Here is a 12,925-nt window from a genome sequence, read left to right as displayed (position 1 = left end):
CCCAACATCCCATCCATACGATTCTAACTGAACTGTTAACACTTTCACCAACTGATTCAATCAATGCTTACAGCACAGAGCCACTTTTTATTTCGAAATGCATTCCACAAGTTTTCATAGACCAGTTTTGGTCTCCAAAAGTTACTTATATATCCATCATAATTTTAAAATGCAGCTGCTTGAGAGCTCCACTTTAACTGCTCTAGTTTATCCAAGTGAAAGAGTCAAACCCAGGAATCTGTTAAGCAGTTTGGGTTTATGCTGCAGAATAACAAACAGGAGTAGGTCAAGCCTGATGGAAATTCAATTTTCGTTCCATTTTTTGGTGTTACAATTCAGGATCAGAATCAACGCCTGATAAGATTAAGCTATTTTTATATAACTTTGATGAAAGTATTTTATATGAGGAAAAAAATATTTTTAGCTAGCATAGATAAATATTTGTATAGCTAGACTCTTTCCTATAAAAGCCTGTTTTACTTTTCTGTGGTATTACAAACATGAAGCTGTAATCCAAGACTTTCCCCATTGGCAAAAAAGTGATTTAAATTTTGGTTCCAATTTTAAAAGACTCTTCCACATTCAAGTTGTTTTCTAAATACAGAAAAATACTTGAGCTCCACAGCCACCAGCCAGAATAAACTAACAATAAACTAGTACAAGAAAATTTAATAATTTATGTTCAAAACTAGTTAATACTTTGACAGAAATTTTGAAGCTTAAGCCCCAGGCTGCATTTAAATACATTATGTCTATGTGAAGTTGCAGTTCTTAAAATTATTCCAAAAGCATACAAGTTTTCCTTTTTCAAACTCTGTAGATAACCTATTCTGCACCAATGAGCACACAAACATGCCAGAATTAGGAAGCCACATTCTTAACGGCAAATTATTCCAAAAATTATGTTCTTGGTCTGGAAAAATATCCTACTTTCACTCTGGCAACTCATAATACAAAGTTTAAAATCCAGTATCAGTTTTACATTTGGATCAATGGTAAGCTTGAAAATTCTGTCTAAAAGGGGACTATGCCTTAAAATCCTAAAGGGTATTTTTACAATTTTTCTGTTATAATCTTACCAAACTTCCAATTTAATTTAATATCAAAATTTAAATTTTGATAAGAACGAAAATAATCTATATCTAATTAGTGAAAAGCACTTCCTTCATTCCGTATTATGTCTACATGTCCCACAAGCACAGCTTTAAAACAAATTTTGCTTAATTAGTCATCAATTACTCATCTCTGAGTAAACCAATTTATTCATGCTACACCAAGTTTAAAATTTGAAGTCCAAGATCAGGATTGCTAAATAAAAAGTAAAGAAAACTGGTATTGAAGACTTTTATTAAGCCTTGGGAGTAAATAAAAGAATGGAGATGTAAGAAATACTTAGAGGACATGTAATGAATTATGCAATGCTATGATGTTAAAAATAAAAGCAGCAAATGCACTTTCTAAAGCCCAAACAAGAAACACAAAGCCTGCTAGCAATGTGCACTATGCAACAAACTAAAGACTGTATTTTCAGTTTCAAATGCAAATGTCCTGTGAAAAGGCATATACAAAATTATTTCAAAAGATTAATTAACACGTTTTCAACAAACAGCATTAAACAGAAACAAGTACAGCTGTGTCAGCTACGTTAAATTTTTCTAGCAACCCACCTAAAGTAATTTCCAAGTCCTATTTGCTAAAATTACCACCATTCCTTTTTCCTCTCAACCTGGCCAGTTTTAAGTCTCACACACCCCCTCTTCTTCCTGTATGCTCATACAAATACTGTCAAACTAAAACAGGGAAGCAGCTTCCCTCAGTACTATCTGAACTAATAGCTGCATCATGCATTCTCACAAGAATGATTCCATGAAGAAATTTCACCAAAATATCCTATTTTCAGATTCTTTATGTCTGTGCTCTCCAAAAGAAAGAAGAGCCTCCCTTCAGTCAGTATTGCAAAGGAACTTCCAAAGAAAGAATGCAAAACTGAGTCCATCCAGCTCCACATACAAAACCAATTTCTATACAGCACATACAAATACAGTCCAAATGAAGGCTGAATTTAGCCATGATGCAATTAGTAAGGATGGAACCACAACTGAAGTGAAAAAGTGAGGGAGGACTATAAAACAACTCATTTGTGTCACCATTCAGCACAAAGTTTGACTGGTGGCTTTTATGCTTTTAAAGATAAAGGAAATACACCTAAAACGTAGTGTGGAGGCTAAGAAAACTATTTTGTGGTATCACTGAAAAACAATTCAAGGCTCCTTAAAGGAAGGTGCAGATGAAAGTAAAGAGCAAGCCACGGATCTTAGCTGAACACCATCGCTAGGAGGACCACACAGCAGCATGCAGCACTACTGTATGTTGAGGAGCTGCATGTATCAACAGATTTCTGTAATCAAGAAGTAAAATAAAAATTCCTGTTTCATCAACTGTCAATTTCAATAAATATGATTTGTCTTTATGCTCCTCAGTGATAAACTACTAAGGCTCCACTGCTGCATCAATTCATAAATGAATCCTCCAAGTGCCATGAAGTACAGAATCAGGCTGTAACACACGGATGCTCAAGTTATGGAGCCTTTGTTAAGGTCATGCAGGGATCCCACAGGAGTACTGGAACGGCTCCGCATCCCTCCCCCCATTTCCAGTTCAGTATCTCAAAACACCACTGAGATGTACAGCAGCAGCAGAGCCACCACCTCTTATTTTGGTGGCTGTAACACTACTTATCGGTTCTGGTCCCATGCTCAGACCCACAACCAAAGCCAGCTACCTAAAGCAAAAAGTAGGCTGATTTCATTTTATTTCAAAATAATTTGCTAATGTACTTACCACACTAGAACCAGGATGCAGTGGTTTTATTCTCTTTTTATGTTCTACTTCACCTCCAAAATTCATGTTGATCTGTTCTGACATCCCAAATTGCATAATCTTGTAATGGTTACAGAAAACTACCATTAAGCCGTCCTCTACCAGTCTATTTTTAACATAGTTTTCAGAATCTCTCTCTTAGGAATTCAAAAACAACAAAAAAAGTGTTGCTTGCTTGTTATGTGTGGTTATTTCTTGCTCTTTTGGGGCATTTCTTTGTTGTTGTTTTTAAGTGGGCAGGTGCACCATACAAGGAGCTTCACTTTATGTAGAGAGCATCATTGCAACACCTCCTTTCCAGGATTCCTTGTTAACTATGACATCAGGGAAGGACACAATCTGTGATGTCCGAGCAGCCCAGCAGACACTGGAGGGCTTCACAGCAAGCCTCCTTCCCTCCGAGGCACTATTGAATTTGTGCAACATGCTACCTTATTGCAATTACTGTGACAAGTTGTCACATCAGTGGTACAATAAGCTCTATAGGCATTTCAATTAGTCAACATTATTAGCTGTATTGCAAGAGTTAGAGAATTTGATTAGAACTCAGTGAAATTTGTTGGTTAAAGATTTCGTTTAAAACCAGAACACAGGCTCAGACAAATAAAGCTACTAGCAAAGTTTTGTTATATCTGACAAGAACTCACTAAAAAGTAAAGATTTGGAATATTTTCACATTTTTTAACAAAAATACTTCAAAGTATTGTAAAAATTCTAAAGTTTTAGAAGTCCATGTTCTTGATGCAATATTTTTCAAAAATTCGTTTCTGTGATTATTTTTTTTTAAGAAACAAACAAAAAATGTTATTCATGGTGCTCAAGAACTGATCCATGTAACTAAAGAAGTATGTATTCCTACTAGTTTAAAGAGAATTACCATTTGCTGTTATATGTATCATGGTGATGTAGTGGCTCAGGACATTTCCTAATGGGGTAGGAAATATCACTAGAGAACAAACTTTGGTTTGGGTTTTTTAGAGGAGCTGGGTTTTTTTCTTTTTTAATGCACAACCCAGAATACAATTCTCTCTGTGGGCTCCATTTTTAATCATTTAAATGTAACGCAGTATTTAAAGAAAATAGATCTGGACTATAAATTCATTGCCATGCATGAGAAACAATTACACTGTTTTACAAGGCATGCTGTAAGCTACCTTGCTTTTTAAAACAGACACTTTTTGGACAAAAATTACTAAAAATTGCACCATGAAATAATGTACTCCCACTTCTTAAATCATAGCTTTGGAAGAGTGGACATTCAAATAGACACATGAGTTTCAACACCTGCCCAGCACTGCAAACCCTCAGCGATTTTGAGATGTAATTCTGCTTACTCATCCTCAAACATGCCCTCAAACAGATGTGCCTCCATCATAATTTAACCTTTCTACTTCTTGCTTAGCACTCAGTCATCCAAAATTTAGTTTGTGTAACCTATACTCACACCTGCAAAAATCTCTAAACAGCCTGTATTTTGAAATAGTGAAGAGCAATGCTATCTGTGGATTACATACATAATAAAGTAGGAAAAAGTCAATCTGAAATCTCAGTATGAAACTACCCATTCTTACATAGTTTCATGTACCAAACTTCTCCAGCCATTTTTTTGTACTTTATAATTAAAATTTACAATTTTTAACAGTTCAAGCTTTGTTTAACGTAACTTAGAAAACGTTCACACTACAATATAAAGATTTACAATGATCAGATCAAGATAAAAGTTGGTTTCTCACCTATGCAGAGCTTTATATATCCTCATAATCTCAGGTGCAGCCTGTTTTTACACCTTTCCCCATTCAGTCTGGCCAGACTGCACTGTTACTCTGCAATTCCTCCTGTTTCTCCTCCAATTTTATTTCCTATGGCTGGAACATCCTTCTTATTCTTATTTCTACCACATATGCGTATACATGCTTTTCTGAAGTCCCATATCTTCATGGGAAGCTATGTAACTGCATCACGTAATACAAAATCTTATGCTGTACACAGTTTAAATCAATTATGTAGCTGAGATTCTGGCACAATAAAGGAACTTGCACCCTTCAAAAGCCACATGCTCTGCAACCAATCCCAAGCTACTACTGCTAACCTCAGAAAGCTAGGGGACCTTGAGCTTCCTTTTGCCACACTTTCAACACAACTTTGGAGAGCATAGGTTCTGAGAAGGCAATTGCTCCTGCCCAGAAGCTCCATTTCTCACACTACTGGCTCTCCAGCCTCCAGAAGCATTGTTTTTTTGCTCTACTCTAAGTGGAGCAAATCAAAAACAAACCTTGCTGCAACACTGAACAGCAGAGAAAACGGAGGATGAGTACAAATGGAGCTTTTCCCGCCCTTTCATGTCCATCTGAAATTCAAAGATCAATTTTCTGATCCACTCTTCTCAGAACTGTCTACTAATTTACACTCCCATTAGACACACACAACAAATTCAATCTGTCAATCTTCTTTCCCTTGAGAAAAGTAGTGCTTCATAGGCTCCAACCACTCCTCTGAAACCTTACCTGGTCCTTCTGCCAATGTTTCCTTTCTGCTTCATCTTCCTTCACCAGTGGCTGTGCAGCTCCCAGCAGCAAAAGGACTTAAGCCCAAACGCCCCTACACAATGTAGTATCCATTTGCCTGCATCATGCTGTCCATGACTTCCAGTATCAGTAACACAAAGATATCCAAACATCAAGTAATGCAAAACTAGTATTGGTATGGAAGGGCTCTCATATGAGCTTCGTGTTGGCCCTTACATGGCAGAATTTAGGAAACTGAAAGAAACTCTTAAGGTGCCAGAAATTCTATTTATCAGTCTGTTGTCAATTTACCCATTCCGCTCACTTAGAAAACATCAAAAAGAACATAACCCTCACAGAAAAGACTGAAACAACAACCTCTGAAGAATCAAAAGCACTACGTAAGTACAGAATAATATTAGTAGCAGTGTTGCAGTTCCCACCACTATAATAATTTCCACCTAAACTCCATGTTAATGGACACTGAGCTGATTCCTCCTAGACGATAACGAAGGCTAATGGTAAACCCAAGGATAACCTGCTACTTCCGTACAGATATGCTCAAATTCAGCTGTACATGTCCCCTCTTAAGGAGCTGAAGAAAATTTGGGAATAAAGTAAAGTAACAATAAAGTTTAACAAAAACGTTGAGAAATATAAACTATCCCAACATAAGAATTGAAAATTTACACTTTCTGATCATGGTGGTTACATCTCCAAATTCTGTACTGAGGGAATTTATTGGCATTAAGTGTCAATCATTTTAACAAAACACTAATTTTACCAATAGAAACCTTGCAAACATGAAAATTAAAATAAAAGGTTGTGCATGTTTGCTTTTAGAATACATATAATGCTTACTTTTGCTCCTCCTCCACTGATTATAACAATCAAGCAAAATACATAGCACAGCAATGGGTGAAGAGAATAAAACATCTCCAAGTCACTCTCCCAGAGGGCCCTATGCCTACTTTGTGAAATAAATATTTGATCTGATCTCAACCTATATTTGGAGTAACTGCTTCTAACATTTTCAAAATTTAAAATAAAGCACCCAAAATACTGAAAAAGTGACTAATAAACAATAATTTTACCTGTAAATTGTTTTCTGTGACTCTGTTCCACCAAACCATATTGATGGGTACTCCTGTTTTACACCTGTCAGCCAGACAGCCAATAGGGTTCTTTGATTTTCTTGCTTTTGATCCCATCGGAACTATCCTCTCATCCAGCATCCCCAGTCGATACTTCCTGGGCTACGAAAAAGAAGGAGAGAAACCAGGCCACTCCTAACAACCCTCATCTAAAGCTACACTAAAATAGGTATTACACTGTGATTTCTGGATTGGTGGAATAGGAAACAATTTGCAAGTAAAATTTATCTGAGACTGTTCCCTTTCAATCCTGACTATTTGGTTATAATAAACAGTACCTTTAAAAAAATGAAAATAAACTTCAGGGGCTACTAATTATTTGTAAGCAAAACCGTCCATCACAAGTCAGCCACTAAAATATGAGCATAAATTGGGGAATTCTGTAAAAATGAGGAATTGCTTAAAAACATCATGTTTTTGAAATAGATACCTTCAATCACATCATAATAATGAACACTTCCCTTTAGATTATCAAACAAGAAATTAACAGCTTTTGTATGCTTCTTTTTAAATTCAGATTTCCCAAGACTCATCCCCTGAAGACTCTCTTTTAAAAATCAGGTAGACCTGAGTAGCCAATTACAGCAGAACTAAATGAGAAAAAACATTTCTGCTCAAGTTAATATTCAAAAGCCTAATTTCAACTACTGTCTAAAGTGAAAACAGACAAGAATTACCATGATAAACACATTGGAAATGGACTTAAAATAGAGAAAATAAAACTTGCTTGAGGAAGTGAACGTGCAATGCAGGAGGTACTTGCATCTCAATAGGAGTGACATTTCTATTACACTGGCAATGATCTCTACAAATTGAACTATTTATAAAGCATGATATGACCATTAAATGAAAAAAGCATACTGTAAAAAAAAAATCTGGTAAAGACTTTCAGAACAGGTGAAGTACAGAAGTTCTCTAGATTTCTCTGTGCTTTCAAACCTGTGTGTACCTACCTAAATAGTAAGTACCACCAAAAGAAATATTTCAGCATCTACACATATTTAGACCAGGACCTTTTATACAGATTGTATCAACAATTGGACCAAATTGCAGGGGTTAGTCTGTTTTTCTTTTGCTGTGTTTTTGTTTCGTTTTTTCTCCAATGTGAAAATGCAGCTGTCATCATCTGGATATAGACCACTTTTAAAGTAATCAAAGCTTAACTTACCTTTATTCAGGTACCTACTTCATCTGGCACCTTAGAAATCTTACCAGTGTCTATCTTGATATGCATTTTAAAAATTGTTCTCAGGAAACAAGGCAAGAATCTAATTGGAGAAGATTCCTCACTTATAAACAATTTGTAACACACAGAACAAAACTACCATAAAATGACTGCAAAAACAAAACTTAAGTAGATTCCCTCCTCCTACTTCCCTGAGAACTTTTAGGCTGAAAGCTTTGGAAAGGATTAAAACAGAGTAGAGTCCTAGTACTACATTTGCCTTAAGACAAAAAAAACCCCAATCTAAGAACAGCAAAACAAACAAACAAAAAAGCCCCAAAACAAGCAAACAAACTCCACACAAAACACAAACAACAAAAAGCACCCAAGGATACCAACACTGACTATGAACTACAAAGCCAATCAACTCCATGAAGATCAAGTTAACCAACTTTAATAATAATGAACAAGACTGAATACTGCCATACCAATGAGAAATCTGGTAAACTGTGTAATGGGGAGCACAAAGTCCTCCTGTAGTTCAAATGCAAACCTGAACACGGTATATCTAAATATTGGTTGTTTATTGGGAGAATCACTCAACTATTGGGCAATTTACCACCTCAGTAATCCAGAAGGACTACTAACATCATAAACTGCAAAGTCTGAGAAGTCAGGCATACAAATAACGTTGGACTTTAGGGCAGCGTATGTAAGCAGTATGAGCTTTCTTTAGCCTGGCTACTGGAAGTAATAGCGTGGAGTAACAGCTTCCCCATCTCTCTCTCCACGTTCAACCAAGTGCAGGGGCACAGTCTGCCTCAGACTACTGGATTATAACCCAGTATCCAAACACATTCCTATTGATAAAGTGTTCTTTTAATCCTCCATAATAACAGGTGATCTATATGTATTTTGAAAAGGAGAACCAAAACAAAAGAGGTACTGAGCCAACGTGCAGGGAGGCTATTTCAGTTACAATGGGATTCAGACACCAGGCAACAGAATGAAACCGTATTTCAGGTTTCATGAAGGACCATGCTGGGGAGCAGAGGAAGGGGGGCAAAGAGTGCTCAATTCTATGCCATAAAGCAACACAGAGACAATATGAGTTCATATACCAGTAGTCCTTAGCCTACTAGTATGAAAAAAAATAAAGTGGGTGAGACTAAATTAAAATTTTACTTTCGTTATGTACTATAAAACTTCACCAGTGAATTAATAGGCCAGGATTTCATTGTTCAGACAGACATTGTAAGACGGAATATACAATATTTTTATATTTGATATATTTGACTGAAATAAATTTCAGTCTATTTGCATCAAAATCATTCTAAATTATATTTGTTTTCAATGAGCAAAATGGCATCTGATTCAGAAAGCCAATCTGAGTTTACAGGAGAACAGAAAACAGAAAAAAAAGTGTTTGCCAAGAGGAGAGATTCAATAGAAAGATCAAATAGATTGAGCAGTTTAAGTAAGTCTATCAACTTTGCTACATCCTTACCTCTACACAGAGCAGCAAATAAAGCAACAGAGACAGAATAGTGCAACTTGAAAGAAGCAAGCGGCAAGCCACTGATCATTTCTGAACTAATATATCTACCTGAAACACAGAGGCATGACAATCTAGACAAACACATGCAACTTCTTGGCATGGGGACAGTATCTCTTGGATGATCACAAAAGCAATTACATTTTTGCCTTCTGTAAAGTCTTTCTATAAGGCAAAAAAACCTGTTCAGTCATACAGATGAAGGGATAGTTCAACTTTTTTGGGGGGAGGTGGGCGTGAAAGGTGGCTAAAGCATTTAAATACTTCATAATCCTTCAGCAAGTATTTCTTAAACTAGGCTGCAACTCCCAACATGGTTACAAGTTCCAAATAGGTTTTGAAAGGTCAACAACATCACAATTATTTTTAAATGGAAAAATAAGGTTAAACTACAATAATTACAACAAAATCTAAGAGAAAAGAAAAAAAAACCAAAAAACCAAATTACTACAAAACATTACTGGAACAGTTCAGTTCCTCCAGGGCAAAGAAGTGTGAAGCAGTAGTAATTACTGACTGCAAATGTTTACATAAGGCAGGGAACAGCTAACTACCTTTAATTGCTAGCAACAGCTTGGCTCCCCAGGGTGAGAAGGGTAAGCATTTTCAACTGTAGCTAATAATTATAACCCTTGCCCTGTAGAACCAAGTCACTGCCAGCAATTAATGATAGGAAGCTACTGGTTGGCATGATCAGAAGGAAGGTGTTACATGAGAAAAGATAAACCCCCAAAGCCTGAGAAACATTACACCTGAACAAAAGAAATCCACTCTAAAAAGGTCCTTCATGAGTAGCATATTCACATCAGAATACTACTACAGACAAGTAACTTCATTAGCCCATGCCAGAAAATATTCCTCAAGTCAGCTTAATTAGTTGCTTCTCAGTCATTCAACAAGAAGTTTGGGAACATGTTTAGCAAGTTCATTTTCTTCCTATTATTTGCTCTAACAGTGTCTTTGCCACCAGTTCCTCCTGTTTCACCGACAGTAGGCAATGCCACGCTTCCTCTCATTCAGGAGTGGACACATCACTGGTGTAAGATGTTACAAGGCTATCCTAGAGGAATAAATCTAAACAAGAAAAGATTTACAAAAATTCAAACTGTAAAAAGTCCTCCTGTCTACTACCTACCATGTAATATCTAAGCTGGGGTAAGCTGGCAAATCAAACTCTACAATTCCAAAGTTTTCTTCCACTGAAGATCTGCAAATGGATTTTTTCAGGATCACTCCCGTCCTAGATTACATTTCTGTTCCTTAAAATGCATTTACCTCTAGTGGGCTTTGAAATTTAGATTTACAAGACATTTTCTGTACCAAAATATGCACAGTTAAGTTTGACATACAAATACACGAGCAGACTATTATGTTTTATAGTGAATAATCTGACCTATGGTAATGCTGTCTATGTGCATATACTACTGAAGCAAACATAAGTGATCTTAAGCCTTCCCCATCACAGGCTAAATTAAGCAGCATTACCTTAAATTACCATAGCTAAAAGGTATCACAGTAGCATTAGCTAGGGCTCATCTGTTGTACAGCGAGTTGACTGTATCTGCATGAATAAACATAAAAATAGTATTATATTGTCAGACAGGAAAGATCAGGTATACAATACCATATTTTCCTTGTGCTACTTATAATAGAATTAAGCAATATATGCTATTTTAAGTTTCAATGTTGACTTGTTTTGCAAGCCTTCAGCTTCTTTAACAGAAGTTAGTGGCAAAGAGAGCATTAGAAGAGGCTAAGAACTCAGCTGAAGTGCCAGTCCACTCAAAGAGAACCAACTTTTGTTGTATTATGTCTTTAAAGCAAAAAGCTAACTACAGGCCATTGGTATCATCAATGCTATTTGCATGCAATAGAGCTATAACTGAGTAGCTACAATAAGACAGTACTTGAAACACCCAGTTGTGGATACAAACTTCAATATGTTATTGAGAAAAAGCCTGATAGTCTGGGCAGAATCCCTATTATACAGGCGCAATCAGCTAACAAGGATCTTAATTGTGAATACAACTGCAAAACTGGGTTTAGTAATAAGCTTTACAAGGTTTTACACCTGAACACTAGATACAGTCACCAGGATTATCCTAACAGATTTGCAAGCTGCTAATATGAAAAAGAGAAGTTGTCTTGTCTTTCCTTTTTAAGCTTTGTGGCCAACCGAGCTACAAAACACCTTCATATGGCCTGGGTTTGTTGCTAACCAAGATACTTTCTCCTCTTCCTCTTTCAGCCTCTCCCTGGTAGAGGCAGATGATACTTGCTTTCTGTATCTCAACTTCTGAAGGTTGGAACATTTTTTTTACTTTGATATCCACAAAGAAGTGGAATAGGAGCCTGGTTGACAGGTTAAAAATAATTGCGGTTGGTTGGTTGGTGTTTGTTGTTGGGTTGTGGGGCTTTTTTCTCTTTTTATGAAAAAAAGGAAGAGCATGCTAACATTTATAATGCTTATATGTCTGTAATTTTAATATTTATTATTACATCCAGTTGCAGACTAGCCACCCTTCCATCTGGAACTTTTTTGTAAAGCTGTTCATGAAGCCCTGGGTTTGACTGGGAATAAAACTTTCACCAATTGGAAAGTATCATACAGAGACAAAGATAAGATTCTTCTACCCAAAGAAAACTAAAATGTGCTCTTTGGCATAGAAACAGGTCTTATTCCAGAGCAACATATTTGATCACTGAAAAAAAAAAAAAAATTCTTGGTTCAATCAAATTATACAGTGAAAGCTGCAACAGATCAGACATTACATCATGCATTTTAAACCACAGCTAAGGAAAACTTTTCAGGTATACATACTAAATGGTGTATTTCATGAGCACATATGCTGAAAACATGAAAATCCTGAAGTGTTCAAAAAGAGCTATGGAAAACTGACATATCTTTCAGTCAAATCTTTTGTCACCAATTTTGCAGCCTAGCCAAGTTGGATGAGGTATGAATTACCACAACAGCTAAAACTTAGCACGGATGTAGTTATACTGACCAAGGTCTTTACTAAGAAACTAATACCACTGGCTGAACTGAAATAAGCTGGTGGAAAAGCAGACTTTTTCCACCATCATTACAGCAGACAGTTCAAACTGTATAGCGAAGACTTGCCAGAATACCACCACCCCAAGATGTACTTTTAGAAACATCATTGTTAAAGCAGCACTCAGTGAGCAAACTACAGGGGTTTTAACGCTTAAAGTCTCTTTTCTAATAGGCCAGAAGTTTTTATATTACTTATAAGAATAGTAGAAAAACAGCGTACAGTTAAAAACCAAAAATATAGGTAAAAGGGAACTAAATGCAGATGTAACTTTTACTCTGGTCTTTACTGAGCACGATTTATCAAAATTGATTTATTTTTTAGTTGCTTTAAATATTTATGTAGTCTTCAATAAATGTGTGCACGTTTAAAACATATTACCTGCAAACATTTATTAATTTTCTCTAGAAGCATAGTCTGTCTTTCTATATTCCTGCAACAACTTTTGCATTCCTTATAAACTGTAGCATTTTATTATTACAGTATTGTTATTAATATTTTATTTCATTATTACAGTGGGGGTGTATAATCCCAGAAGGAAAACTTCAGGTTTGAAATATAAGTTTAAACCAGGTACATTATAAAGTCTGTGCAGCCATAATTCTGCAGTT

General features: G+C 36.1%; 1 protein-coding gene across 8 annotated transcripts in view; it reads right to left on the bottom strand.

Annotated features, from left to right (window-relative positions):
• PAN3 (poly(A) specific ribonuclease subunit PAN3) overlaps positions 1-12,925 on the bottom strand; it is an 85,269-nt gene that overhangs the window by 39,179 nt on the left and 33,165 nt on the right. For 7 of the 8 annotated variants that reach the window (XM_080376405.1, XM_080376404.1, XM_080376399.1 and 4 more), the window contains one exon: positions 6,479-6,640. The exons of the other annotated variant lie outside the window; for it this stretch is intronic. In XM_080376405.1, the coding sequence (XP_080232531.1) occupies positions 6,479-6,640 (162 nt within the window). The remainder of the gene's footprint in view (positions 1-6,478; positions 6,641-12,925) is intronic. 8 annotated transcript variants of the gene reach the window in all.

Source organism: Falco punctatus (genome assembly GCF_963210335.1).
Source record: "Falco punctatus genome assembly, chromosome: 2".
Lineage (NCBI taxonomy): Eukaryota > Metazoa > Chordata > Aves > Falconiformes > Falconidae > Falco > Falco punctatus.
The sequence above is the reverse complement of the archived record's forward strand: the minus strand, read 5'-3'. Positions and strand labels throughout refer to the sequence as shown.